Here is a 27,303-nt window from a genome sequence, read left to right on the forward strand (position 1 = left end):
TGTGAGCCTTTTTTGTGCTCACAAGGTCTTGGCCCTTCCATGATTGAAAAAAAGGATTCAAAACAGGAGAACAGCCAGTAAATAAGTAACTTTGTCCCTGTAAAATTACTGGAGGGTTTGGAGGAGGCAAGGATCCTAGAACTTTTTCAAGTAGGCATTATTAACATATCTAGTGTAATGAGAAATTATTAAGAAACTTTGAATATATTCCTCGGTATATTCCCTCCTTACTCCCCCCCTGCTCCTTGTATGTTAGTCATTCTGAAAATAGAACACAAAAATAAGTTACTGAGTAGGAACTACACTGTTGTTTCTGAGAGTGCCAGAATTACTGCAGCCCTGACTTCTAGGGATTTTTCTTATTATTTATTTCAAAATCTGGCTGAAAGTTTTTCTTTAGTCAGAACATTAATTTTTGTCGGCACTGTTGCCTCGTTCATGAAGTCTGTGAAGATGTAATAATATTCTAGACTTCTATCCTTGTGTCATTTGGTTGAAATACGTTGGTTGCTCTTCTTAGAAGACCAGCCTGAAGGAGGGACTGCTGCGTATTGAACCTGGTTTGGTTCACTTTTCTCATTCTTAATCTGGACTGAAAATTGCAGGAAACTGGGGGAAGTTTTAAATACTATCTCTTAACTGGGGTGGTGTTTAAGGAAGTGCATGTAACTCTACAAGCACCTGAATTCCAGAAACATTTGCATGTCGGAGGAAGGGCTGAGGAACACCAGTGCATCAGGTCCGTTGATCCTGGATTTGGTGGGTGCAGCAACAAATGGCAGACTTTTCCTTGCCATTTTGTCTGCCAGACAACCTGCATCTTCCCTGTTCTCAAATAGTGAAATTGAAAGCTGGAAGCACAGCAAAAATCAAATGTAGATTCAAGCTGTTAACTTTTGCTCCTAAAAGTATGCATTTTCAACTTATGCTGTCTTATATGCAATCCTGCCAAAGTGAACATAAGTTGGTCAGGTACTAAGGAGTAACCTACAAAATGAAACAAATAGTTTTGCTTCAAGAAGTTGGAGATTTATACTGAATTTAACTGCCTTGAAGACTTGAAAAAAAGAAAACAAACCCAAAATCCAAACAGCTTGGAAGTAGCACAATAACTTTGTGACACGAACCAGGACTTGTCTAAAGAAAAACAAAACAAAACAAAAACAAATAAACAAAACTAACAAAACCACAAACAATCAAAAAAGCCCCAAACAAATCAGTCTTGTACTGTGAAATACAAGGTTTTGAAAGTGAAAGTAGTGTTCCCATTGAAATCAGTAACTATAATTTGCAGATAAACATTTACTTGGTCTCATATTTAAGAGTGCCTCTTTTTTGTTTACAGAACCTACTAAAAAAGATCCTGTAAAAACAATTTACAAATCTGTTAACCATTTCATATCGAGTGTCTTGGCTTATAAAGACAAATCTACCAAGTTCTTAAAATACTGAGATATTTTTAAAGATATACTCAAAGGTTATTCAGTGTTGTTAGATCATTACTCTGAGTTATTACTTTCAGACTTCATTTAAAAAAATCCAACAAATGTGTAAAATTTGCTTGTAATCATTCTAAAAATGTTGCAGTGATATTTGTAGCCTAAACCACTCATTAACCTTCAAGCCTTTATTAATTGGCAACACAAAATCAAACCTTTTCCAGCTTCTAAAAGTAGAATGAATCAGTAGACAAAGTTTTTGGGTTTTACTCTTTTTGTATGCTAAAATTTGTAATATAGTGAAGCCTTGTGTAATGTCTGGTCTATCCTTAGCCTGGTGTTTCTAATCTGGCTCAAGTACAGTACGGATAAAAGCAAAAAAAATGAAATAGTCATAGGAAAGCTACAGACAATATTTTAAAGAAAAATCCTTAAAGCAACTCAGATTTTTTTTCCGTTACTGGGAAATGTGTGAATTTAAACAACTTTAAGGACTTGGTTCTTATTTTTACATCAGTCAGTCAACATAAGCTTGAGGAAAACTCCCAATTATTTTCATTCAAATAAAATGGGAACTCTTTTTAGCTACATCCAATTTATTTCAGCCAGGATGTCAAATAACTTTAATATAGCCAAATAACTAAACACCAAAAATCTGACTAACCATTCAGTATCCCTGAAGTATAAAATTTAACTAAGGTGCAAAGTGTTTCCTGGCCTGACCACCAAGAAAGTGATACTAGGATATTGTAGGAAACCTGTGTAATTGTTTTGGTTCTGATATTTTCATTAAAGTGGTTTCAATTCAGAAGAAGAAAATTCTATTTCAGCATTTCTGTAAGTATGTTTTGGGTGTCTTACTGGTTTTTTTTGTTATCAACACTTACATTTTGTTGTGGTTACCTAAAAAATGAGGTGGCACATACAGACATTGTGCATCATAAGTTGTACTAAACATGGCTTTTATTCAGAATCCATATTGCAACTTCATTTGCTGCACCTTTGCTGGAATAAGATTGTTTTATTTCATATTTTGTAGAATATGAAATATGTATTTTTGGAGAGGAAGGAATCAGGAGTTGGTTGATATTTTGTCTTGATTAAAGAAATTACAATTTTTTATAATAATTGTGTTAGTGTATGTAAATAATAATAATAATAGTTGTTTTTATTGTTATTATTTCCATTCCTTGTCCTGTCACTGAACATAATATTTAACAGCATCAGTAGTGATCAATCAATTAGCAGTATCTTGGGTTGTTGGGGTTTTCTTTAAAGTTAAGCATTGCAATTTCTGTTTAATACATCTGCAAACTTGCTGTAGATGGTCATGAAAAGCATCTCCAGGAAGCCGTGTGGTGTGTGCATGCCTGGGGGAGGGGTTGGCTTTAGTTTTGTTTTTTTATTCATAGAGGAACATTGATGTAGAAATCAAAAGCTCTGAGTAAAAAGAAAACACTTGTTTCCAGAATAGTGAAGACTTTTTTTTTTTTCCCCCCAGTCTTTTAAAATTTGGAAGTAGTGTGGTTTGTTTTTATTGTGAAAACTCTCAGGAAGAACAATTCAGAGTCGGTGCCATTCTTCCCAGCTGAATGGCGCTTGGTTTGTGAAATGGAGCAGCTGCGGTAGTTTTAGCTTGGCTCACAAAACCATTTGCTTTTTAATCAAGAACTTCAGATTCTGTGGTGGTTGTTCATGATGGAGATGGCCAGCTCTGCCCTGAGAGACAGCTGTAGTATAATTGAGACACACTATGTGAAGCAAATATAAATGCTGGATGGATGTCTTAAAAGCAGCATATTCACTAAACTGTAACTGAATTTTTAAAAGGATGAGAAGCTTTTATGCAGGCAAGAATTTACTACTATGATGAAACATTTTCTGTATAGTGATGTTCTAGCATATATTGCATAAACCAGGGTTTAAATCTTCAGCATTAACATTCAAGTAATACAGTACAGTAATCCAAGTTTTGGCACAGTGTGTATATAACTGCATCATGAGAAATGCCGCACTTCTCTGAAAACACCATTGCAAATGTAGTTGAGGTCTCTTTCTTAAATTTGTCTGGGCTGTATTGTTTGTTGGAATGCAGGTATGCATGTCACACATTCATACAGATGCTTATTTTAAGAAATAAAGATACTTGTGTTTTATCAAATTGAATAGGAGGCCACTGGAGGCACCGAGGGGAGTCATTAATCTTTGGTGGCAGTTACACATTTAGAAAAACTTGTTCAAGCAGGTAAGTATTGTGAAAATAAGTGCTCCATCTTGTATAAAGTAAAACCTCAGACTGACAGTTTGTTTTAGAAGGGATTTTTCCAAATAGCAGTTTGACTAAGTCAAAAGTATCTTGTTTCGCATCACAAATCAAAGTGCTGCCCATATGTTAAAAAAAATAAAAGTTTTAAGGTTTTGTAGTAATTTTATAGTCACAGTTAATAACTATTTTGAACTTGGAGTGGGTAGTTGTATGTTTCATGCTGAACTATACACTTTTCATTCACATGACAAGTTGTTACGGATTTATTATTAATATCAGAATGTTTCACTTTCTTCAGACGGGCTATTTCATTTCCTTGCTGCTCTTAAAATAAAGTTTAGCTTAACTTTAAAAAAACCCCTATTCCTAAGTAGTAGGAAGATAAGGGGCCTTGTGGCAGAATATGATGTTGCTCCTAGATGTCTTCCTTTGTTTTCAAACACTTTGTCCCATTTTATGTTTCCAGTGTGTGCAGTCTCAAACCTCTTTGATGCTGACTAATTGGGGGGGGGTGGGAAGACAATGTAAACGGGTTAATCCGTTACACTGGTATTAATGAGTCAGCTGGATCCCTGCCATTCTCTCATTTCTGGTTCACTTAGCACTGATTAGAACAAATGACACTTAGTTTTGTGGGAAGCAAGCTATGAGGATTGTAGGTAATGCAGACCTCAGACGAGAACAGCCTGGTTTCAGGTCAATACAGGTAGGTAAATCCATGCCATGTGGGCTGAGATCAGAAATAATCCTGCTTCTGCTGGACCTCTGAGAACACTGAGAGCGGTGGTAGGGATGTTTTAAGCTCACATGTGATAGATCAAGAGGTGGTCATGTTGTTTTCTGAACTCCATTCTCTGGTGTGCTGCTGGGGATTTGAGCTTTGGATATACTCACCTGACACCCAAGCATTAGAAGTGAGATGGTGAAAGAAAGCAATTATAAGCATGTCTGTGCAACTGAGAGCCCCTTTCTTAAATGTGAGAACTCTTGTGACAAAGTTTTGAAAAGGTTTGATTGACTATTTGTACAGTGGTAATGATTCTGTGGTCTGTCCTGAGTGTTTATTTGGGATTCTGGGACAGTAAAATAAAGATACACTATTTCAAAGATGTATTGTATTTTCATTACTTTTGATTGCAACTGCAATTGTAAATTGATTATAGAAGCAGGTAGGGAAAAGGAAATTGTCCTTCAGGACACACTTGTAGTCCAGTTAATTTTCACAATGTTTTTTTATTACTTTAGAAACAAATTCCAGCAAGACAAACTCAGAATACTTCTCTTAGACCTTCTTTTAACAGGTACCAGAGCCTTTTCTTCCTTCCCAAATCTCTGCAATTGCTGGGGTGATCTGAGAGGCATGCTCACTTCCCATGTCTGAAACTTCTTGTAGCAGAGCTCTTCTTCTGATGGCAAACTTTTAGAACAGCTGCCTAGGTTTAGTGTACCCTTTGTGTTGGAGGATGGTGAAGAAGTCATGGATTAGGTTGTTTATAGGAGTGTTTGACTTAAGATGTCTTCATCTGAGAGCAATTTTTCCCATTTACGCACTGTGTGGAAAGATGCTTCCCTGCATGCGGAGCAGGTGTTTAACATAGGTGCCTCCTGGGCACCTTTTGGGGAAGCCTGGTAGCAATACCTGTGTGGGAAGCCTGATCTCCTACCTTAGAGATCTATGTTGCAGCTATTCCCCTTTCCCACTAAGTTAGCCCAAAACATTCTCTGAATTTGTACACTACGCCTGCATTTTGACAAACAACAGGCACAATCTTTTAACCTCCACGTTGCTTAGAAAGTTTGAGACTGCTTGTTTTTCAGGCCTTTGTTCCTATTTAATCCCTTTGGGACAGAACAGTAATGCAAAGGAGTTTTTTCTAACCACAAAGTTTTAAAGTTAAGTAGTTTGGGGTATCTCAAAGGCGAAATCCTGTATGTTGTCTTCTCCCATTTCTGATCTTCCTCATTTAAGAGTTTTTTGGCCAGTAGGGGTTTTGCAAGTGAGGATAATCTAGATTTTATCAGCTCACCACCACCCAAAAGCAAAGGTCCTACTTTCCTCCACTTCAGTGAATCTTACTTTGCTTCAGCTCTGTTGTTTGCTGGACTTTGTCAATTGGCTCAATTCCCAGAAAAAGATGGGTTAATAAGCAGAAAGTTCGTTTTTTTGTCAGAGTCAGTGCAAGGGAAGGGCCTTTGAGTGAGGGGAACAGAAATTCCCTTTCTTAGTGGTGGTGAGTGATTAGATGAGCTCTCGTGGTCTCACACAACATCACCTTTATTCAGGCAACAATTAAACATGGCTGATTGTATTGCATGCAGAAATAGTTGCTCTGCTGAGAAAATCACCCTGTCTTAGGCTAGCTCTGTATGTAGCTGGACTGGTCTTTGTCACCCTGAAGGAGGGCCAGTCCCTTTGTTCTGCTTCAGACTCTACTCTTTAGCTATTTAATTCTTCTGCAATTTTGTGAACTTTCTTCTGGGTTAGTGTTGTGCTGTTCTAGTAAGCTAAATTAGTTCAAAGGGGTTGAGTGATGGAGCAGGTATGGTAAGAGGGAAGACGGAAATGGGAGGTATGAATGGAAATGCATCCTTGGGCATTGGTGCTGCTCAATCGGCTCTGAGTGTCTCATTGCTCAGATATCTGATAGGGAGCCAGTTCTGGAACAAGGACTAAGGTGAGAGCAACTTCAGCCAGTGGCAAGAGTTCTTGTGGTTTAGAGAGAGGAGTGGACACCCTAAGGAGCCCGACTACCCTCAGAATGGAGGAGGGGAATGGCAGGAGCAAACAGCTCAGAGTGGAGAGGAAAAACAGGTCACAAATTTTGACAGCATTTGTCAACCATGTACATTTTCTACCCTATTGCAGTATTTGTGTGTGTAAAACTCCAGTCACTAAATCTGTTGTCCTCACCTCTTCTTAAAGGACCTATGAAATTAGTTGTCTTACGGAGAGGAGCTGTATCTTTGGGGAAGAAAATGGTGTCCTGTTGTTTATAGCCCTGGATTTTTTTTTCCTTCTGTTTTTTTCTACATATCAGGCTGTGTGATGATTGTGGGCAAATTTCAGTGTGATCTGATCCTGAGTAGAGCACACATAAGGCAGTAACTGCATAATGGAAACTTAATTCTCTCTTGTTTTGTGAAAAACCATTAATGTACTGTAGCAGCTGCCTATCAGATACAGGAGTACAGGTCTTTGTGACCTAGAATTTCATCTGCCAATTTGCAGCCAGTTGAATCAGTATGTGATAACATAGCCCTGTGTGCATGGGATGGGTTGGTTCATTGGCTTGTTTTGTAGGGAGACATCAGGGTGACGTTAGTTTGTGCTTTTCTCTGAGTACTGAGTTCAAAGAGGAGATGATAAGGAGTATGGCTAGGAATGGGAAAGAATATCAATATGACTGTTTCAGGTCTCATCTTCACAAAATTCCTCATGTTCAGGGTTCAGGTCAGTGCATCTTAAAACAGAATTTACAAAAATTGTATGACCTCACCTACTTTTAATACCTGCAAGAAATTCAAATACTTGGATGGATTCTTTGCATTGACCAAGCCAGACTTTAGGTTTTTCATAAAATTACTTTCTCCATGGTAGTTTTTCACACTAGTTTATGGAAGTCCCTAAAGAGCTGTCATCCAGACTAATACAGTTTGCATCCACAGCGGGCTTCTTAAACACAGCAACTCAGCATTGTGTACTAAGTGGCTGATTCCCTGGGGCTGATGGAGTGAAAATGAATGCAACTTTCTCGTGAGGAGAAAGCAAAAGACAGAAAACTAGTTGCAGTGTTGAACCCTTAGGAAAAAAATGGAGGAAAACTAGGAATATGTATTAATCTTTAGTTTCCTACAGCCTACTGGTAATCACAAAAATGAGCATTTCCTAATATAATAACTTGTTTGGGTTTTTTCCTTGGTTTTAAGAACTTCTTCGTGTTTTTGATGTGTGAGGTCTAGCACACTTTTGAAACCTTCCATGTTGATTTGTCTTATGTCTGGAGTGAAGACTACATTTAGATCTGAAATATTGTCTCCTGCTTTTTCATGGTGGAAAGCAGGACTGATTCTATGATAGGGTAGGCTTCCACAGGGCAGCTGAGCCACTTAACTGTCTAAACAAAGGGTCACCCTGCTTCTTGCTCCTGGAAGCAGGATTACTTTCCATCACTTGTGTGCCAGCTCTGCCAGCTAGCTCATTTGACATCTCTGATTTAGCTCACTAAGCTGGCAGAAAACTAACCCAGCAAAATAGGGAGTATGTGTTTATCTTTTTTTTTAGCCAGTTCAGTGAGCTCAGGTGGCTCACAAGCATTTGGGAGAATTTGGGGGCCACCACAAAAGAAAGAGCAGGAGCACCCATACTGAGAGGAGAGGCAGGACTGCTCCCTTTGGCAGCACTGCGCTGTTAGCCTGACTCAGCCATGTTGTGAAAGCTCACCCTTAGGTAATAATGTTCACACTACAGGTTGACTGCCAGTTCTTCAAATAGTAGCCAGAAGGGAGTTACCAGCTGTACGCAGTTTGTTTTTGTAGGGTAGCCTTGTCTGTTTTCGGTGTGTAGTGTTTTGAAACAGATACTTATTCTATTCTAATCATGTTATTGCATGAAAAAGTTCTGCAGAAAAATTACATGTGCAGGGCAGACCTGTCTGGGAGCTTGATGTTGAGCAAGTGGATAAGGAGCCTCAGAACATGGAAAACTTTGTACTTTAGTTTCTGGGAAAATTTGCCTGTTGCATTTGGAGGAGCTCAGAAACCCTTGTACTTGTAGTCTACCGAGCGTTGCAAGCTCGTAAGCCTGAGCCAGAGCGTGGTCCTTCATCTCTGTACATTGTGAAGTTTTTACCAGAAGATCTGGTAGCCCTTGTTAATGTAGTTTACACATCACCATGGATCTTAAGTGCCCATAAGCCTGGAGTTCCACTGAAACCTTGGCTGCAGAGTTCGAAATCTACCGTGGCTCACCCCTTCAGCTCCCCAGGGCCTCTGCAGAAGTGGGTGGATGGTTGCCATGTCAGGAAAAAAGAAATGCTCTTTTTTAAAAACTGCCCATCTGCCTTTGTGCTCTTGAAGCTGGCATGATCCTACATGGGTGCTTTGGCTTTACTTTTTTTGCAAATTGAAATCTTTGGTATTCAGCTGGAAAATTCCATTTCAATGTAGAGTTTAGGGAAGGCACTGATTTACAGTGTAGGTATAACTTAACATAAGCATTTGTAGCCCTCAGTTTCACACCATGAGCAGCTGATGATAAAACGTACAGCTGCTCTGCCTTCTTCATTTTCTCCACATATAAAAGGAATATAGTACAGAGTCCTGGCAGATTTTTTCTTTAAAATGAATTATTCAAGTACTGCACAATTATTACGGGTTTTTCTCTTTGCTTTGTGGGCAGTGTTAATGTCACTTTTTGGTGTACATGCAAACATTTGGGCATTTCACTGAATGATACAGCCAAAAACGTATCAGCTGGACTTCTACATCTTTAATCTTTGTAAATGGGTGTTTTAATGTGGTGGGGCTTTTTTAGACTTTGTAAAACAAATTCCTCTTTTCAGGAATTTTTATTCATCTCTTTTTCTCCTGCCCAAAATAACTTCTGCCCTCCTCTTTGGATACTTTTAAAGAATTATTCTAGTTCTTTTTTGTGGTGATAATTCAATTTTTTTTCCTAATAGATCTGCACTATTATGTTTGTGTAATGCAAAAATGCAGTTGAATAGGTAGAAAGGTTTTAAAGCAATGAAGCCAGACATACTAAAAATCTGTGAATATTTAATACTAATCATGTTGTTGCCTTTAAAGCCAAGGAATCTAGCAGTAATATGTTGTTGTAATATGTAACATTTCCATTTTGTTTGCACACAAGTCAAGAGTAATCCAGAAGCTCTGTGGTGCAGTTTCTTCTACAAAGCTGGCTTTAGAATAAAGTCCCTAGAAATACTAAACCAGCTTAAAGCACAAAAATTAGCAGAAAATAACACTTAATCCTAGTTAATCCACATTATTGACCTATGTACTCTAAATAAATAAATAAAATTAAGTAGTCCTTTAATCATCATTGTGGAGCTGGTTATTCATGAGAGAGGTCTGATCCAAAGATCAGCTACTGTGCAGGCTTCTGTCCTTTCTCAGGACAGGGTAAATGGATTTATGTTTCAGTTTGTGAGGAGACTTGGTTGGTTAGTTTCAGATCCCTTCATAAGTCTGGAATCAGAAGATGGTACTAATATAAAGGAATTAACAGTGTAAGTCAAAAGCAGTTTTTCAAGGAGTTATGGAAGCAGAGATATTTTGTTCTATTGAATAATTTGTTGAGATTTCTTTTGGCTGTAGGTTTTCCTTTTTTAAAATATTCAAAACCTCTCTGTACCAATTTTAGGTATGTTTATAAAGTTGTGCTTATTACTACAAAAAAAATCCAGAGAATTTATACTTTTTAGAGAAAACCCCCCTCATGCTGTTCAGGAATAGTCTGCAAGCATGTGTCAGAAATGCAAAAGCAGCAGTGGATGTACCATAAGGTTTTCTGCTCAGAATTGACATTATGTAGTCACAGTGACATAAGATTTCCAGGCTGCTGTCTAGAAAATAACTTCCAAAAAAAAAGTGGGGAGGGAATCATTTTGGAACCACAGTAGCCTTCTAATAGAATCTTAGGTATTGTGATTTAACTTTCTGCATCAGTTGTATTGTGCCTGTATGTCATGCAGACATAAGTGTGTTTCAGGGTATCTATAAAACGTTGTGTGTGGTCCTTATGTTTTAAATTAATTCTGCTTAACTTTGTTTCAGGGGTTTCCATGTCTCTGAGAGGATAGTAGCATTTGGGTATGAAATGATTATTACTTTGGAGATTTCTCATAACTATGCTACATAAAAGTTACCTTAAATGAGTGTTCTGTCCTATTATCAATTCCTCTCCCACAAAGTATTAATTCAGCTTTCTGGTACTTTCAGAGCTTCTAGAAGACAAAAGGTTCATAACAGCTAACATGAATGTTGTAGGCAGCTTCTCACTTGAGGGCTGGTTATTGGGATAAGGCTGTATGTGATGATCAGTTCATTTCAGTGCATCATGGGACAAAGATATAAGTGGCCCTAATATGAGTCAACTGAATGATTGATTTACAAACTTTTAGGTGGGATTTTCCCCCTCTTCCTTTTTATAAAAAATGTATTTCTTGTTTCAAGTAGCCAAAATGCTATCAAGAGATAATAAAACACAGCATTCCCCAGAATAGTTTATCAAGGACCTCCTTGAGGATCTCCTAGTCCTTCTGCCCTTCTAGAACAGCCCTGAGCATTTCCCTGCTTTATTACAGTGGCCTCTCTTGCCTTCCCTTCATTCCCAATGACCAAACGCAGCAGTATTTGCCAATTGACCAAGCAGGCCAAGAATAACAGAGCAATGGGTTTTTCCTGCAGCTGGGGCATTACTCCTAGTCTCTTTTTACTACCCAGCTGCAGATGGTTATATTCTGTAAATATCTAAATATCTCCAAGCCTTCTATCTCTGTGCCAGTTTCAACCACATTTGACAACGTTTTCCTATGTTACCACGGACAGAAGATTGGTCATGTAAATCTCATTCCATAGGCAACCAGCTTAAATTTGCATTGTTTGTTTTCTAAAATAATTTACAATTATGTAGCAAGCTACGTATGCAAATATCAGGCTATCAGCACCTCAGTTTTTGACAGGCAAATAATTTTAATGCATGTTGGACCTACTGAAATGCAAGTTACACAGTGTAACCAAGAGACTGAACAGGCAGACCACAGCAGGTTTTTAAGTGCTAGGAAAATCTTTGTCCTCATCAAAGTGGGCTCCAGTGTGTGCTGTTTGCTTTCTGCACAGGATTGCCTTTAGAACCACATCATTAATAAAACAGGAGGAGGGGAGTTTTAATGTCATAGTTAAGTGAGGATACCAAAATAATCTTAATTTCATAGTGAAAAGTGGAATGTTATAATATATCTATTTACTTTTGGAAAACAACTGAGCCTGTAATCTGAGATAGGTTTTATAGATGGGATTAAGTAGTGACAAGGAAATGATGCTGCCAAAACATGTTAAAGAGGAGGTTGCTTGCCAGCACTACTCTGTGTGAGCTGTACTATTGTCTTCCTCTGAGTTTTTTGTTATTACTGACGTTTCCCCAAGGCCTTTTGCTGTTCATCAGGAACTGAGAAGGTAAAGAATTTTATTGCTTTGAGATTAAACTTTTTATCATCCTCACAAGCAAAATAAGAAAATGCAGGAAGGATTTTGAAGATCGTGACTGTTCTATTATCTCAAAGGTAAACAGGAGAAAGTTAGGCAACAGAAACAGAACAAATAAAGGGAAACAATGTTGTTTTTATTTCCATCCCTTGGAAAAATGGTCTAGTGGAAGATTGTAATCCTGGAAGAAAATTTTGCTTGCAAACTGATGCTTCTTTTGCACTTGTTGCACACCAGCCTATTGATACAGCAGAGTTGGATTATGTGAAGTGTAGACTTCTTCCATTACCAGCAAGTAGATTTGAGAGTGAAGTGGAAAGAGATTATATGAATTAACATTAAACTGTTCTAAGTATCTAAAAATTTAAGTTATTTTTTGATTTATTCCTAGTCTTAGAATAATGTACTTGTTCTGTGGGATGATTAAGCTGGTCTAGATGACCATGACAATCAGGTATCACTGAATGACTATGTCTAAAATAAAAAGAGAGGTAATCAGTTTATAAAACTTTTCTTTTCAAAAAAGTAAATTAAATGGTTTGCTTCCCCAGAAATGTGTGATTCACTTGGCCTTGGAAGATTACATTTGTTTTGATATGAAGAGGAGGGGCTTAACTGACAGATGAAGTGAATGACAGGAAGATTTAGAGGTTCTCTAGGAATGTCAAGAACTGTGACTTAATGCATGAAGAGACTGGCCTATGGCATCTCATCTATGCCTTCCAGGCAGATTTGCTGATACTTATTTTTAGGGCCAATGTTCATGATAAATACCAGCATACAATAGATACATGGGGGGCTTATCCACACAGTATCAGTTGAACATGGAACAGTAGTGAATAGTTTTGAGGTTTCCCTGAGGCACTGGCACACACACGGAGATAAGCACAAATCTTGGGTCAGATGGCTTAGAGGATGTACATTTCTCTTATTTAGCTTTTTCTTTCAACTTTTTCGTCATAAAATGACTGAACATTTCATAAGCCCTTACTTGGATCTATATTGATTGCTTCAGTCCTAAGGTTGTATTGAGTAGCTGGTAAGTCACATCACTTGCTCACTCTGTTAGCACAACTAGATAAGAAAGGTGTGGCAGCATCTAAGGTAATCAACTCTAGAACAGAATTTCCAAATAGCAAAATGGAAAAACGAGATCTCTGGAAAGATGCTGTGGTGAGGGGGTTCCGTGTTTTGGTGGACTACTGAGAAAGGCTGGCATGCACATATAAGGGATGAAAAGTACTTGCATGGATACATCACACCAGAAAATCAGAATGAGATTAATTCCTGGCATTTCATTATGCTTGACATGAAAGTCTCATAACTTAAAACCGAAGTAAAATAACATGTGGCTCATGGACAAATTTCTACAGCTTGTTTTGAATGTGACTGTGAACCTGAAGGTAACATACAGTAGAGGGATAGATAAAACTGAGAGATGCTGAGGAATCTCTGTCTTTGGAACCTCAAAATTCAGCCAGACAACCTGAGGTACGTAGTTCCTTTCACTTTGAAGCTAGCCCTGCGCTTAACTGGAGGCTGAACTAGTGTGATCTCCAGGATTCCTTCCAACCAAAATTTTGTTACACAACTTTGGCTTTGGATTCACCAGCTTTCTGAAAGAGTTGGGCACCTCTTAAAAGAGTATTTTCAGTGGGGGTCAGAGGAGCTGGAATGATTTAGCCTCAGTGAAGTGGCTGGAGATGGAGTTAGATCTAAACTCTAAGGGTCCTTTGTTATAGGATTCAGGAAAGCTTTGAAAGAAGTCAAACTTCTAAGAAGTTGGAAATACAGAAAAGCACAGAAATAAAACACTTTTTGCAAACTTAGAAGTATGTAGATCTGGGATATGGAAACTCTACAGGAACCTCTCATATTGTTTTTCTATTGCTATCTTCTGAAAAGTTTTTGTTTGGGGAAACAAAATTTTTCTTAGGGAAGTTTTAAATCTATGGTTTCACTGTGATCTTGATAGTGGGATGCAGGTTGAGAAGACCCTGACAGAATTGTTTAGGAACATGGAGACTCTACATTAAGATTGCCTGCAGAAGGACAGGATACCAAAATCAGACTGGGTGGCAGTGTGGAGCGCCACTCCCACACTCTTCAGTGGCATGTGCTGTAGCTGGATTTGCTATTCTTCTTAATTGGGAAAGGGCTGAACTTTGTTGCTTCATGTCTGCAAATGCAAAACCATTCAGGGTAATGTTTACCTTGTTACATATTCCCCCCTGCCTTTTACAAGTTTGAAGAAATCAGTTTCAGGATTCTCAGTTCAGGGTTTATATAGACTTTTCTTGTGGTTCATCGGGAGAATTAGAGAAGATACTGGTTAAGTTCTACTCCAAATCAAAGATTTATTTGTAGAACCTCTTAATGCACTGTTGAAACTCAGTGTAAGGCTGCCAAACACTTACCAGGCCTCTGCCTTAGCATGGGCTTACACAGACTTCCTTCTCACTCACCCTTATGCAGCATAAACTCTTAAACTCTTGTTTTGCTGGAAGTTGCAGCTGTGGAGAATCTTTCTGCTGATATATTGGTTTTTTTTTAGGGGATATTATTAGCTTGTTGAAATGAAACTGCTGTTGATATGAAAAGCTTTAATATGAAACCAGGATGAGGTGACCTGAAACTAGGATGACTTCATTGTTTTGCCAACTATATATATTCTTGTAAGGCTATTATGTCTTGGCCATGTACACATGGAAGATAATGAAGATTAATATGTAGTTTTATAGCACTAATACTAGACTGAGTGATAGCCCTCTTTTAAAAAAAATGGAGGAACCAACAATTCATCAATGAGCCATTGAAGAGGACAGCAAACTGGCCAGTGCCTTATTTGATTCTGGTGGATCATTGGGTGATGTGTTGATCACCAATGGAAACTGTTAAATTACTTACAGCTTGTTGTGTACAATCCATTCAGGGCGGGTGGAATAGATGATCTTTAAAGCTCCTTTCCAACCCAAAGCATTCGGTGCTTCTAAGGGTCTTCCCTCTGTCTTCCCTGTCTTCTGGTAGTTGTCTAGATCCCATAAAATCCGCACGATTCTATGTTTGGGGTACTGCCATCCAGGTTCCTTGGCACCACTGCAGTGCAGTCCCCAGCTCACTCACTGGGTGGAAACTGGCTGGTAAGTGGAAGCTGTGAGACCCTGGAGGTGAGTGCTGGAGAACCAAGCAGGGCTGGAAGAGACTGAGCAGAAACACGTTTCATCCCTGCTGAAAGACCTGGAGGCTGAGAGGAGAGCAGGACTTGAAAAACTGGTGCTATCAAACCCATTTGCATGGAAGTAGGATCACAGAGAGTGCCGAGACTCAGATGTTGAGAGGGAATTACAGTACTTTTTAAATACCTACTGAGACTGAAAGCACTGTCAGTATTGATGGACTGAAGCCTGAAGTTCTGCTTGTTTATCCTGGAGCAGGGTAATTTAAAATTGCTGTGTCCGGCCTTTCTTCCTTATCTCATGGAGAGAGGGGAAGATTTATGAGTAAGAAAGAGGGAAAAGAAACTGTAGTAAAACTTAGATGCTTCCACAGAGTCAATCTCTCCTGTTTTCAGATCTTACTAATTCTCTCCTAAAACTTTTTGTCTTTTTGCTGCCAAGTAGAAGCCAGAATATTCTTTGTTCTTACCATCTCTATGCAGGATATAGAAGATAATGACAGGCAACAAAGAGTTAAGCAACTAACTAAAGTATAATGGAAAATAGCTGTCTTCCTTTTGAAGCTGAAGGTGACATTTGAAAATCCATGTATTTGGTAGCTAGTTATTGCTTGCTGTGTTGTACGTGCTTCAGTGTCTCACAGGAGTTTTGCACAGGCCAGGACAAATGGCAGTCTACATTATAAAAGATTCTAAAATACATTTACAATTGGTTTTAATTTATTAAACTGAGGGTGGGCTATGCTTTTAAATGCTGTCTGTTGATCAAGAGACTACACAGCTTGAGGTTAACAAAATGCTGGAAAAGGAAAGAGTATAAATAGAAACACCACTTCCTTGTTGAGTAGAAGCCAAACTTGTGGTTGAACCTTTCTATATGAGAGTTCGCTGAGGTCCAGATAGGCAGCTGAATGCAGATTTCTGAAGACACCAAAAACTCTTGAGTTCTGAGGGAGGATATACATAGTACATACTAAGGACTGGACTAGGTATTTCTTTCCTGTGGAACACCTGGCTGCAGTTCTTGGAAAAATATACCAGTGGAACTTGGAGAATGTTGGTGTAAATCCAGCACCAGCTTAGTGAAAGCAGAAACGTATGTCTGACCTTTCAGTGCAACAGTGATTATTTGGGCCTGGAAGAGGCTTAATATAACTTAAAAACAGCCTCCCAAGACTAAGGATTTGAAATACCAACTTATCTGGACAGTAGGATAAATATGCCTACTACTTTCTTTTCAAACTTTAAATATTTTCCTATTGGTAAGGAAGGGAATATTTTACAGCAGTGAGCATGATTATTTTTTTCCTGATAAATTTTCCCGGTAATGTTCTGCATATTACAGATAATGCTACTGATACTTAGACCATATTACACTGCATGAAGTGCCCTTCATTTCTAATTCTTAGAGACTTTAAACAGTCTATGTCATTTTTTGATATATGGCTTAGATTTATTTTCTAGAGTTTTAGGACTAAAATTTGCACAATGCTTAAATGAAGGAGTGTATGAGCCAGAATCTAATTGTTTTGTAAGACAAATAATTTTGTCTTTTTTCTCCTGATTAAAATACAGCTTTAAAGTTGATCTAGTTCAAACAAATTAATTCAAGAAATCTTATGGCCTATATTCTTACAGGAAGCTAGGCTAGGTGATTACCGTGGTCCCTGCCCTTATCTATGAACATATTTGCAGTTCTGATGAAAGACTTTATGGGGGCCCTTTCTACTAAGGTCATGTATTTGTGATCTTTCCTCAGAGCCTGATCTCAGTTGCTTAGCAAACTGAATTGGCAAAAATATAATTGTATACCTATTTACATCACGATTGTTTAAGAGGACTTGTTTGGGTTTGTTTGTGGGGGTTTTCCTCCTAGTGTTTGGAGAGGAGTGGTGATTTGGTTGTTTGGGTTTTTTTCCCAGTCAAAAGCTATCAACCAGAATGTTTGAAGTGCTCAAAAGAACCTGCATAGTTCCTGTACCCAAAGGTCTGTGCTCTCATGGATGTCTGTCTGTTGGGTGTTTGGCATCATCCCCCTTCCTCACATACTGGTAGGTGGGTAGGAAGAGATTGCAGGGTTGCAGAGGAGAAGAGGAAAACCCACATTCAGAAGGAAGAATTTTGAAGGCTGAGCCTGAAGAGGGAAGACAAACTATGACCTCCAGTTAAGGAAAGAGATTAGACTGTAGGTCAATGGGAAACCAAGGCATGCTGAACAAAAAAAAACTGTGGGTGGCTAAACAATATGAATCAGCTATGGCAAGCTAGATAGGGTTGGGAATTGATAGAGCTGAGGAGGTATGTCACAGTTAATTAATTATTTGGGCTAGTAGAAATAAGGATGACTAATCTGTTTGAATATTTGAGATAGAAACCAGTGAAAGAAGTATACTGAAAATACCAGTTTATCTGGAAAAATATTCCATCCTACTGGATGTCTTAGACAGCTTGGTGTCTTTGGCAGCTGCCTACACTGTTATAATTCCATTAACTCAAATAATAAAAGTCTATAGGAAGAGTCATGGCTTATCCTTGCAGGACCATATGCCTGATAATTTGGCAAGGTATTGGGGGTTTCCCTATTTTTTTTTTTTTTTTAACAAAGAAAAACTTTGCATTGAAGTGCAGTTTTACAGAGGCAATTCGAATTGTGAAACACTATAGGTATTCCTACATTTGGCTTCCTTAAGAGCTTGTGAACTTTGGGAGCTGGATGACAAAGTTCTAAGTAAAAAATTTCATTTCTCTCTAAATGAGTGATTCTTCCTTTCTTGTGATCATTTTTGACCTTTTGGTCCTGATTACAAACCAAGACTCTTTTCATCTTAAGGAAAACTAATCACAGGGAAAAGGTATATTCTGGGTAGCATTAACACACATGAATTTTGTGGTTTTTTAGTGGTTTTTTTCATATTAAAACTTCTGAGTGCTTTCTCAGGAATGGTTTGTAAAGACAAGGAGTAAAACCTTGGTTCCTGTGTTTGTTGAATCTCTGGTGTAACTCTTTCAGTATGTTTATGCAAACACCCAACTTCACCCAGTATGTCCCTTTGGTACTGACTGCCCACAGAGCGCTGCCCTTACATGCTCGGTCAGCGTTGTCCAACTCGCTGCAGTGCACTTGCACCTTCACAAGTCTTCCTCAGACAGCTAAGTTCCCTGATCTTGGGAAAGGGTATCCTGTGGAGTCTTTCCTCTTGCATTGTTCATGGAATGTAGGCCTAGAATGGAACACAAAAATTCATCTTCCTTGTCTTGGCATGATTGAAACCATTCACAACAGATGTTTCTTCAACCTATCTCTGAAGTCCTTTGGATTTTAACCACTGTTTAGAGAAACCGTTTCCTTAGGTTGTTCAAAGTGTTTTAAGTAGTTTTACTCCTGGAGAAACTGATCTAGCCTAAATTTATTACAATTTAAACTGGTTTGCAGTCTCAGCCACATCAAGTGTACTAAAAGTATGCCTTACTGCCCTCTTTGTGTATCTGTTAACCATTTTCACACCTCCCTGAGGCAGGGTACATTTACAAGACTTGTAATAATTTTTGTTTGCACGCCTCTACTTCATTACAAATGTAAACTAATTGTTTAATATTAGTGATTTTCATGACTGTTATTTACCTCATTATCTTATAGGTGTTACACATTGTGTTTTTCAAGGTACTGGGAGTGGAATGGAAGATTAGCTGAATCCCCATCTCCTTTGTTCTCCCACATCCCTTTTTTATTTAAGAGCTCTTGTGAATACAAGTCCTTTGGAGTATTTTATGTAGAGAATTACTAGTTTACTAAGCAGCATTTTTCAACTCCAGAAAAGGTCTTGGAAAGTGAATGAAATTAATGAAACTAATAAGCATTAAAGACCTGTGACAAAGATGATGATGATGATGATGATGATGATGATTCTCTGCATACACAGCTAGGAATAATACTTGGGTATTAAAAGAAGACACAATGACTAGGTATTAGTGCTTGTTTTCATAGAAAACTTTACCAAATATTGCATTGTACTTGAGGACCTGACCGGTTAGACCTGGGGGTCCATGATAGTATGGAACAAACATGCATAGACCTGGGTCATTGGCTTTCCAGCCTAATTGGGCATAGGCAGAAGCTGGCTGCTGTTTCCAAAGGCTTCTGCCTGGTGCACAGCCTTTAAGTAAACCTCTGGAGAAAATGGAACAGGAGAGCCAGAACCACTGGTTTAACAAAGAAGTTAACAGTTACAGTAACTAGAACCTTTTCATTTTGAATTGTTGCTATAGGACTCTTTAAGGATACAGATTTTGAAAGTGCTCCATTACAGAAAGCAGTATGCATTCAAATTAAAATAAAAACCAGAATTATGTAACTAAATCTTTAGTCTTTCTCAGTTGTGTGCTTTTGCTAACTATTTACTGACTAGTACTAACAGCAGAAGGAAATAATCTGCAAAATATTTACAACTTCTGGGACACTCTCCCATTGACAAAGAAAATTGGAGAAGATAGGATAGGTGGATGTTTGTTTTGCAACATCTGAGAAACAAATTCTGGTTTTGTTCTTTTTTTACTACCTCTGCCTTTTAAATAAAATTGATAATGTACCTTTTGTCTTAAAAATAAAGGTGAAAATAATCTTGTCTCTAGTTTATTGCTGTGATGAGTGCCAGCTGCAGCTTTTGGGATAAACTGAATTGTGTCTTCTCGGTAAAATCCTGGGCAGAGGTAGCCACGTGTATGCAATGGGAGGAGATCTGTGCCCAGCCTGCCAAGCAGTCTTTGTCCCCATGCAGTCAAAACCAGGCCATTTCTCAGAATGCTTTTCTCTCTTTCTGCACTCATGCACAGATATCAACTGTGTGGAAATGAGGCTATGAATGAGGACAGAGTAACAGTGCTTTTAGCCTGACATTGGATTGGGATGTGATGGATATGCAGCTGGTTATCTCCTTTGCACTACATAGTCACTTTGCTATGTACCCTTTGCTAATTATTAGAACTTAATGGTCCTAAAGTGTGCAAAAATAGGGGCCCTGCTTTTTTCTTTTCTCCTTTTTTTCCCCATGAATTTTTTCCTTTAAATAATTGACGTAGATTTTTCCCTGGGTTTTGCAGATCACTTCTCAATGTTTTTCTCTTTACTCGTGTTCAAAATTGTAAATATAAATGTGGCAACCGACTCCCCCTTTCTCAGGGTATGATTTGATTTTAGGAAGACTGAAGAGATTTTCTTACTCTATGTAAAATATGAAGGATCTCAGTGATTTAAAAGGGCTTTTTTTTACTTTGGTAGGTGACACAGTTGATGATCAAAGTCGAGACTCAAAGGATAAAACTTCATTTCCAGAGACCAGACCGATGTACAATCAACCTCCACAGGTAGGAGACTATTTCCTTATGCACACATGATGAAACTTCCATAGCAGTTCATTTAAGAAACATGAATGTCCTGCAGAAGATGGTTTCACCACATTCACATCTTCCATTGGCTGAGTGGCTCTCAGCCTTCCTTGTCATCTATCATAAAAGCAGCACCGCTACTAATTAGATGGCAATAATAACAAGCCCACTGCCGTGGATTTGAAAAGGAAACAGCAGAAGGCTGGGCTGTATGGTATTGTTGAATATCTTATTTTTATACTTGAATTGTGCAAGCATGAAACTGTAGCTAGAATATTAATGAATTGCGTAGAAGCATTATTGTGGTGAGTAGTGATGGAAAATGTCACACATTTACATAAGTCAGCTATTTCCTCAACTACCATTATGAGTAACATGTTGTAAACATGTGAGTTTTGTCTTTATTGTGTGTTTCCTTTCTGTTTCTCTACTGTGTGGCTGTAAATCTGAGCTTCTTTTTCTTTTGTTTAGTTGATACATGTTTACAGGCGAGGGCTTTTCAGAATATTTCTGCATATGCTGTGCACATATTTTGTTTTCCATGTACTCTGAGAATGTTTTTGTACCAAGTATGAGCCTGTTTTCCATTGCCATATAATTTTAGATATTTGCAAGGTGACTCAGAGATGTTTGGCTTGGAGTTTTTGTGCTTTTGTGGTGCTTCTTTTTTTTGGTTAACCTATCTTTTCTCTTTTTTCCATATTTCACCTTGGTACTGGTGAGATATGTGTCTATCTGTCTCTTTTCAATGCTGTTTCGATATTTATTATTGATAAGTCCCTTGGTATAGTAGAGGTGTGTGTGACAATTTTTCCATATCTAAGAGTGGTCAGTATGTATGTGTGGCCTGTAGTCTTCTTTTTTAATTTAAAATTTAAAACTGTGTCCTATACAGAAATCTTTAATTTGTCGTAAGTAATGAGTGGTTTGCCTTCTGATAGTGTGGAAGTGTGAACTAAGCAATTAGTTCCAACTAATTGCAGAGTTTTAGTCTGACTTTAGATCCATGCATGTCTGAGCCGAGGTCCTTTGCATCTGAAGTCCTGCAGATCTGGGCATAATTAACTGATTTTGTAGTTACCTACTGGACAAACGTAGTTTCCCTTAACGTGATGTTCTTGCTGGGGATGGTGAACTGCCAGTTATTGTTCAGTTCTTTGGAATTTCAGAAAAAGAGGAACTTGTATAGATTTTAAGTTTTGTGAGTTAGAGAGAAGAAGCAAAGTTTTCAAAATAAAATTGCAGATATTACAGGGAAAGTGAAACAAAGATTTATTTTCAACTTTCTATTACGATACTTATATGTCATAAAAATACTCCTATGAACCGGCTTGTGACAGAGTAAGTTAAATTAAGATCCAGCACTTGGTATTATTTAGGCAATTCATTCCAGTCTAGATTTCAGTATTTGGACTTCACATTTACTCAAAGGAATTCTCATGTTCTCAAATTAAGTAGAATAATTGTGAATCATGGAAATTAAATGGATAATTCTGGCCATTAGGAAAGCATTATTCCTCCTTGCAGTGGTGAGTATATTTTTGTAAATTTATGGGAGAACTTTACCAATTTATGGAAACTGGAAAAGCACTGTATTACATATTCAATATGTCATAGAGACATAGAACATCAATTGTAATAATAACCCTGTTAGTATTAAAACACAAATTATTGATAAACATGGAAGAGTATGTTAAAATATAGTTGTTAGACTGCAAAGTGGCATCAGATATTTGTCATGCCGAACTTAAGAAAAGAGCGTTTAGTTCATCAACTGCATCTTTCGATTGCTGGAAACCTGTTTTTATTTTTAAATATAAACTTTTTCACTACTTATTAGATATAAACTTTGTGGAATATGAAAAGTGCTTTTGGAAATGTGATTTAAAGAAGAATGAAGTAACACTTTGTTCATGGATTTTCAAAGGGGAAATGAAGTTGAGTTTGATTTTTTGAAGAAATTATCTTCTGGGGTATTTTTTGATAATGGCCACCATCTTTGGAATTTCCCATTTTCTTAGGTACTACTGGATTTGTTTGCTGTACAATCACTGAATTGTCAAGTGTGTATTTTTGTATAATCTTGTATAAATTATTTAAACTAATGCAGAAATAAAAGTTTACATCAAGATCATCTTGCCACATCTAGAAACATGTAACAGAACCTCTTGTAACCTTGCTGTACCTCAATCGGCATTGTTTTCAGGTGTTTGGATATTGCATGCATGTTAGGGGAATTGCAGGTATTTAAAAACTTCTTGGAGGAAGGGTGTTCTCAAAGGCCAGCTTTAGCCCAAACATTTTGTCTTCTGCTTCAGACAGAAGCTCCTGCTTTGAACAATCCCATATGGAGTGTGTTCTCCCTCTCCATGAGTATGGACGGCGGGTTGGGAGGGTCATCTCCTGATGCTGGTCAGTCCTAGGGGGACATGTTGTCCAGCAGGGTAGTGAGTACTCTGGGCCTAATCAAGAATGTCTGATCCCTCTGAAGTTGCTTCAGGCTCATGAACTAAAAGTCACAGAGACATTTAAGTGCTTTTCTGGATTGGGTCCAAAACGGTTAGTGCTCTGCAGGGCCGAGAACTTAAATTAGTCTTATTAGTGACTAAATTAGTAGATTAGTGATCATGAAATACAAAGCTTCTAATTTTAACTGCAACACAATCATAATAGAAAGAGACACTATGGTTTGGGGTTTATTTATGCTTGTGATTTTTCCATTATTACCGTACAATGTCCAGATAATTCAATCTTCTGCTTTCATTGGGAATTTGAGGTAATAGAAAACAGTGGAATGGAAAGGTTAGTTTTGATATATGAAGAGTGCTAGAAACCCCAATAATGTGGTGGGGTTATTTTTGATAATGAGCTATTCTATTGGTAAAGCAAATTAGTGCAACCATGTATTTTTGCCCTGCTGTGAGAGTGATTATGTAGCATATCTATTAGGAAACAAAAAATATTTTTGACAGATGGTATGGCTTTGAATTAGGATTTATGAAGATTATTGTATGTCTGGTGTCCAGGACACCTGGGATTATTACATTGATGTAAGAAACAACAACAAAAAAAATTACATTTCTGGTAATCGCTGCAGTGTTTTGTATCTCCCTACTGTTACCTTAAGAAGCAGCTCATGTGTGTTTGATCTTGCACTTCTGGATAATCTGACATGCGCTCTTTAGCCAACAGATGTCAGCAGATTTAATGGGGGAAAACTGGACCAGTAAGCGTATTAAAATAAACTACCAAAAATGAGAGCCATCTTTAGATTGTAAATTAGGATTTTTGTCTTGCTGTGTCTTCTTTTTTTTTTCCTTTTGTTTCTCCTTATAGTCCTACTTCTCCCTCACATACTTAATAGCTATTGCCTTCTATATAAGGAGCTTGTTACACGTTTTCTAGGGCAAGAGAGAATCCCCCAAGGGATTGCTTAATCCATAATTATCTAATTTATATGTTGTTGTTATAGGCACTCTTAATTATATACCTTGCTGTGATTCTTATCATCTTAGGACTTAGTTTCCTTTATGAATTGCAATAGTTCTGTTATGATTCTTGTGCCCTTTCTTTTCATAATTTGCTGTTGAAAGCTTAGAACACAGCAGATAGAAAGTCCATGGCTGCTGAAGTAAATTTAAAATTTTCTATGATTTTATGCATATAGAAACAGGTGTGCACCATTTTGGGCAAGTATCTAAATAAATTAGGAAAAATATTTTTATGTCTGAATTGGCATTGACTCATAAAAGTCATCCTTTATACAGCTGCTGTATAAGGATTCTGAATGGATATAAATAACAGTTTCCTAGATATCTCGTTAGGGGACATATGAGTTAATTGAAAAGGCAGAAATACTATGAGATATAAAATATCAAGGAAGAGATAATGAGAGGTGAGAATCCATAGAGTAGGGGAAAAATAACTTAATTTTTTTTTACCCTTCTAGTGAAATTAACAAGTATTGCTGAAGTTGGTAGACTTTTAAGATACCCTTTAGAGCAGATCAGCTGATACAATTCCAGGGCATGAATAATATTACTGTTATCTTGTTTTCCTTTTTTTTTTTAAATTAAAATTAATTGCTTCTGTCAGACCTATTATTGACTGTTTTTCCTCAAGTTTGTCTGTCTGGATTATTTTTACAAGTTACTGGAAAAGGAGTTGCTACTGATCATGTCTCTGTTCACTTATTAACCCTTGGTTTATGGTTCAGGGGGTCCCATATTTAAAATTGCAAAAAGGGTGTTCTGGGGTAGATTTGTTGCATCAGTTTAATTTCCCTACATTTACTTTAGAAAAAGTAGTTTATATTTCAAAATTATTGTGATCACATTATTTGTGATTAATTTGCTCTCTTTTGACAAAATCCCATATCTATCAAAAATGTTGTTGCTTAACTTGGCTTTTTTGGTTTTTTTTAAAGCTTTCTTAAGGTAGAATTCTAGTCATGGCCTGGTTAGCCTAATTGCTTGTCATATGTCGTATTAACTCTAAGATCTTCTTTTTTGTATATAAAACCCTTAAAGCATGTTGGTCCATATTTTCTCTCTTCTTAATTACGTATGTAAGCAATAATCACTTAATGAAATTATCCACTCTTAGAGGGACTGGAATAAGATTGTCTGCAGCAAGTCATCAAGCTCTTCTCTGAATGCTGGTACCATTAGAAGAAAGATCTTATATTTTACTCAACTGTCATGCATGATCATAAGCTGTAAGAAGTGAAGTTTTAACATTACCTTTAAAGAAGGATGACTCATGTTCAGCCTTGGCAGCTGCAATGGACATCAGCTTTCTTAGCTTCCTTCATCCTTTGCGTGTATAGTAAATAGCTGGGACTTCTTTGGGGAGTCCATGTGCAGCCACAGATGGAAAGTGCATATGAAGTAGAGCTGCCATGTGATAAGAAAGGCACATGATATGGTTGTGATCTTACTGAGAACTAAGGTAAATAGCCCATTCAGCTAAAAACCAAATCAAATATTGCATAGTACACCTATTACATGTTACAACTATTACTGTGCAATAATATATTTACTTTGTAAAGCTTCATTATATCTTAATGTTCATAGTGCTATCTCTTTGATAATTTACCAAAATATTTAAGAGGTCTTTTCATTCTAGGAAGATCTCCAGAACATGTAGACCAGTGGGCTTCTGTTTGCCCTTAACAATTGGACCACTCAGGGGGAAGGGGAGGGTTTATATGCACATTATGCATAAATATATTAGGTATACGTACATACACATGCAAAATTTAAGCAACATGATTATCCGCGAGAAAGTCTGCTCCTCATGTCGTAAAGGATTAGTTGCAGTGGCCTCACAAACAACATTTTATAAACTGCAATTTGTGCAAGCTGTTGAGCAAGGCTCAACCAGTAAGACCCGAGGGTGCTTTTCAAGACTGTCACCTTGTAGGGTTTTTCTCACTTCTAAAGTGAATAATTGGACTTGTTGTCTGTGTAACGTGACACACAGCTGGGGTTAGTTCAGATACTTAGCAATCACAGTAGCATCATTAATACTACGTCCATTGTAATTTTTTTTAAAGGAAAGCATTATATTTTTAGATATAGGGAACTTGAATGGAAATTGAGAGATGTGAATTGACGTGGTTGTCACCAACTTCCTCTCTGAACTTAGGAAACAGTTCATTTTAAAAAACGTAATGCAGTGCTGTCTTACACTTTTCTATAGCACTTTCCAAGTGTGAAGTACTGTTAAACTCTTTGTTTAACTTCAGCTGAGATTTCAGTACAAGAACTGCGGAAGTTCTTGCAGACCTCTAAGGTGGGACATGAATGTTCTGTCTGGCCAGCAAATACATGTAAAAACAATGAGTGGATTGGAGCATCCCCCTCTCCCACAGCCTGCCTGTGGAGTCCAGAGTCAGTGCCGCAGTCAGATTGCACAATTTGTGAGGTTTGAGCAACAGAAGACAAAATGACATCCTGTAGGAAAAGAATGACACACAGGCATGGTATATTTTCATAATTCAGTGCCTATAAACAGAAAAGTGTGTACCCACATGTAAAAAGTTAATAAAATAGTATAGTTGGCCTGGTTTGCAGCCTCTTCACTTGAAGAACCAGGCTTTAGTAAAGGGATATATACACCAAATGGTGATCAAGGCACGTGTATGCAGAAGCACACTTTGCATACCTTCCTATTTAGTTCGGGCAGAAACTCGCTATATGTTTGATTTAATTACTTTGCTTATTCAGTTACATTGATTGGTTATTTGTAGCAAGAGATGCTCAAACTAGGTGCTCAGATGTTCCCATCACATTTTTTAGCCTTTCTCTAATTTTGGGATCTTCCGACTAGCTTAATCCCAGATAAAACTCCTGATTATCCTGTATCTCTTGCCCAAATACATACTAAAAGCCAGTAATGCTGGTTCAGTTTGCTGCTGTCAACAAATTGATCAGTCAGTCATCCTGCCTCTAGGAGAAACCCTTCTGGGCTTTCCAAATATTAAAATTGATCTAAAATGCAATGTAGATCATACATCACTCAACGAGACTGTGTGCAAATATGGTACAGTGATATTTACAACATGATGTATTAGCATAAAATGGTGGGTGAAAGACTGTAGTGTAGGGCAGCTCGTTAACAATTACTCAAAACACCAAGTAAGGAAAACAGCAATGTCTTTAGCTTAGTTGCACTGCCACTTTCAGAGGGAAAAGAAGAACAAAACACAAAACTCACCACAAATGACAGGGAGCAGTCCAGGGATTTGATTTATGGCATGGTTCAGTGTTACACAGCTCCTGTTCTTTTTGTGAAAGACTGTGCACTGG

General features: G+C 37.7%; 1 protein-coding gene across 1 annotated transcript in view; it reads left to right on the top strand.

Annotated features, from left to right (window-relative positions):
• UMAD1 (UBAP1-MVB12-associated (UMA) domain containing 1) overlaps nucleotides 1–27,303 on the top strand; it is a 79,126-nt gene that overhangs the window by 40,051 nt on the left and 11,772 nt on the right. Inside the window, exon 3 of the mRNA XM_082288694.1 lies at nucleotides 20,385–20,470. Coding sequence (XP_082144820.1) covers nucleotides 20,385–20,470 — 86 coding nt within the window. The remainder of the gene's footprint in view (nucleotides 1–20,384; nucleotides 20,471–27,303) is intronic.

The sequence above is a fragment of the Coloeus monedula genome (genome assembly GCF_965178545.1).
Source record: "Coloeus monedula genome assembly, chromosome: 1".
Taxonomy (NCBI): Eukaryota; Metazoa; Chordata; class Aves; order Passeriformes; family Corvidae; genus Coloeus; species Coloeus monedula.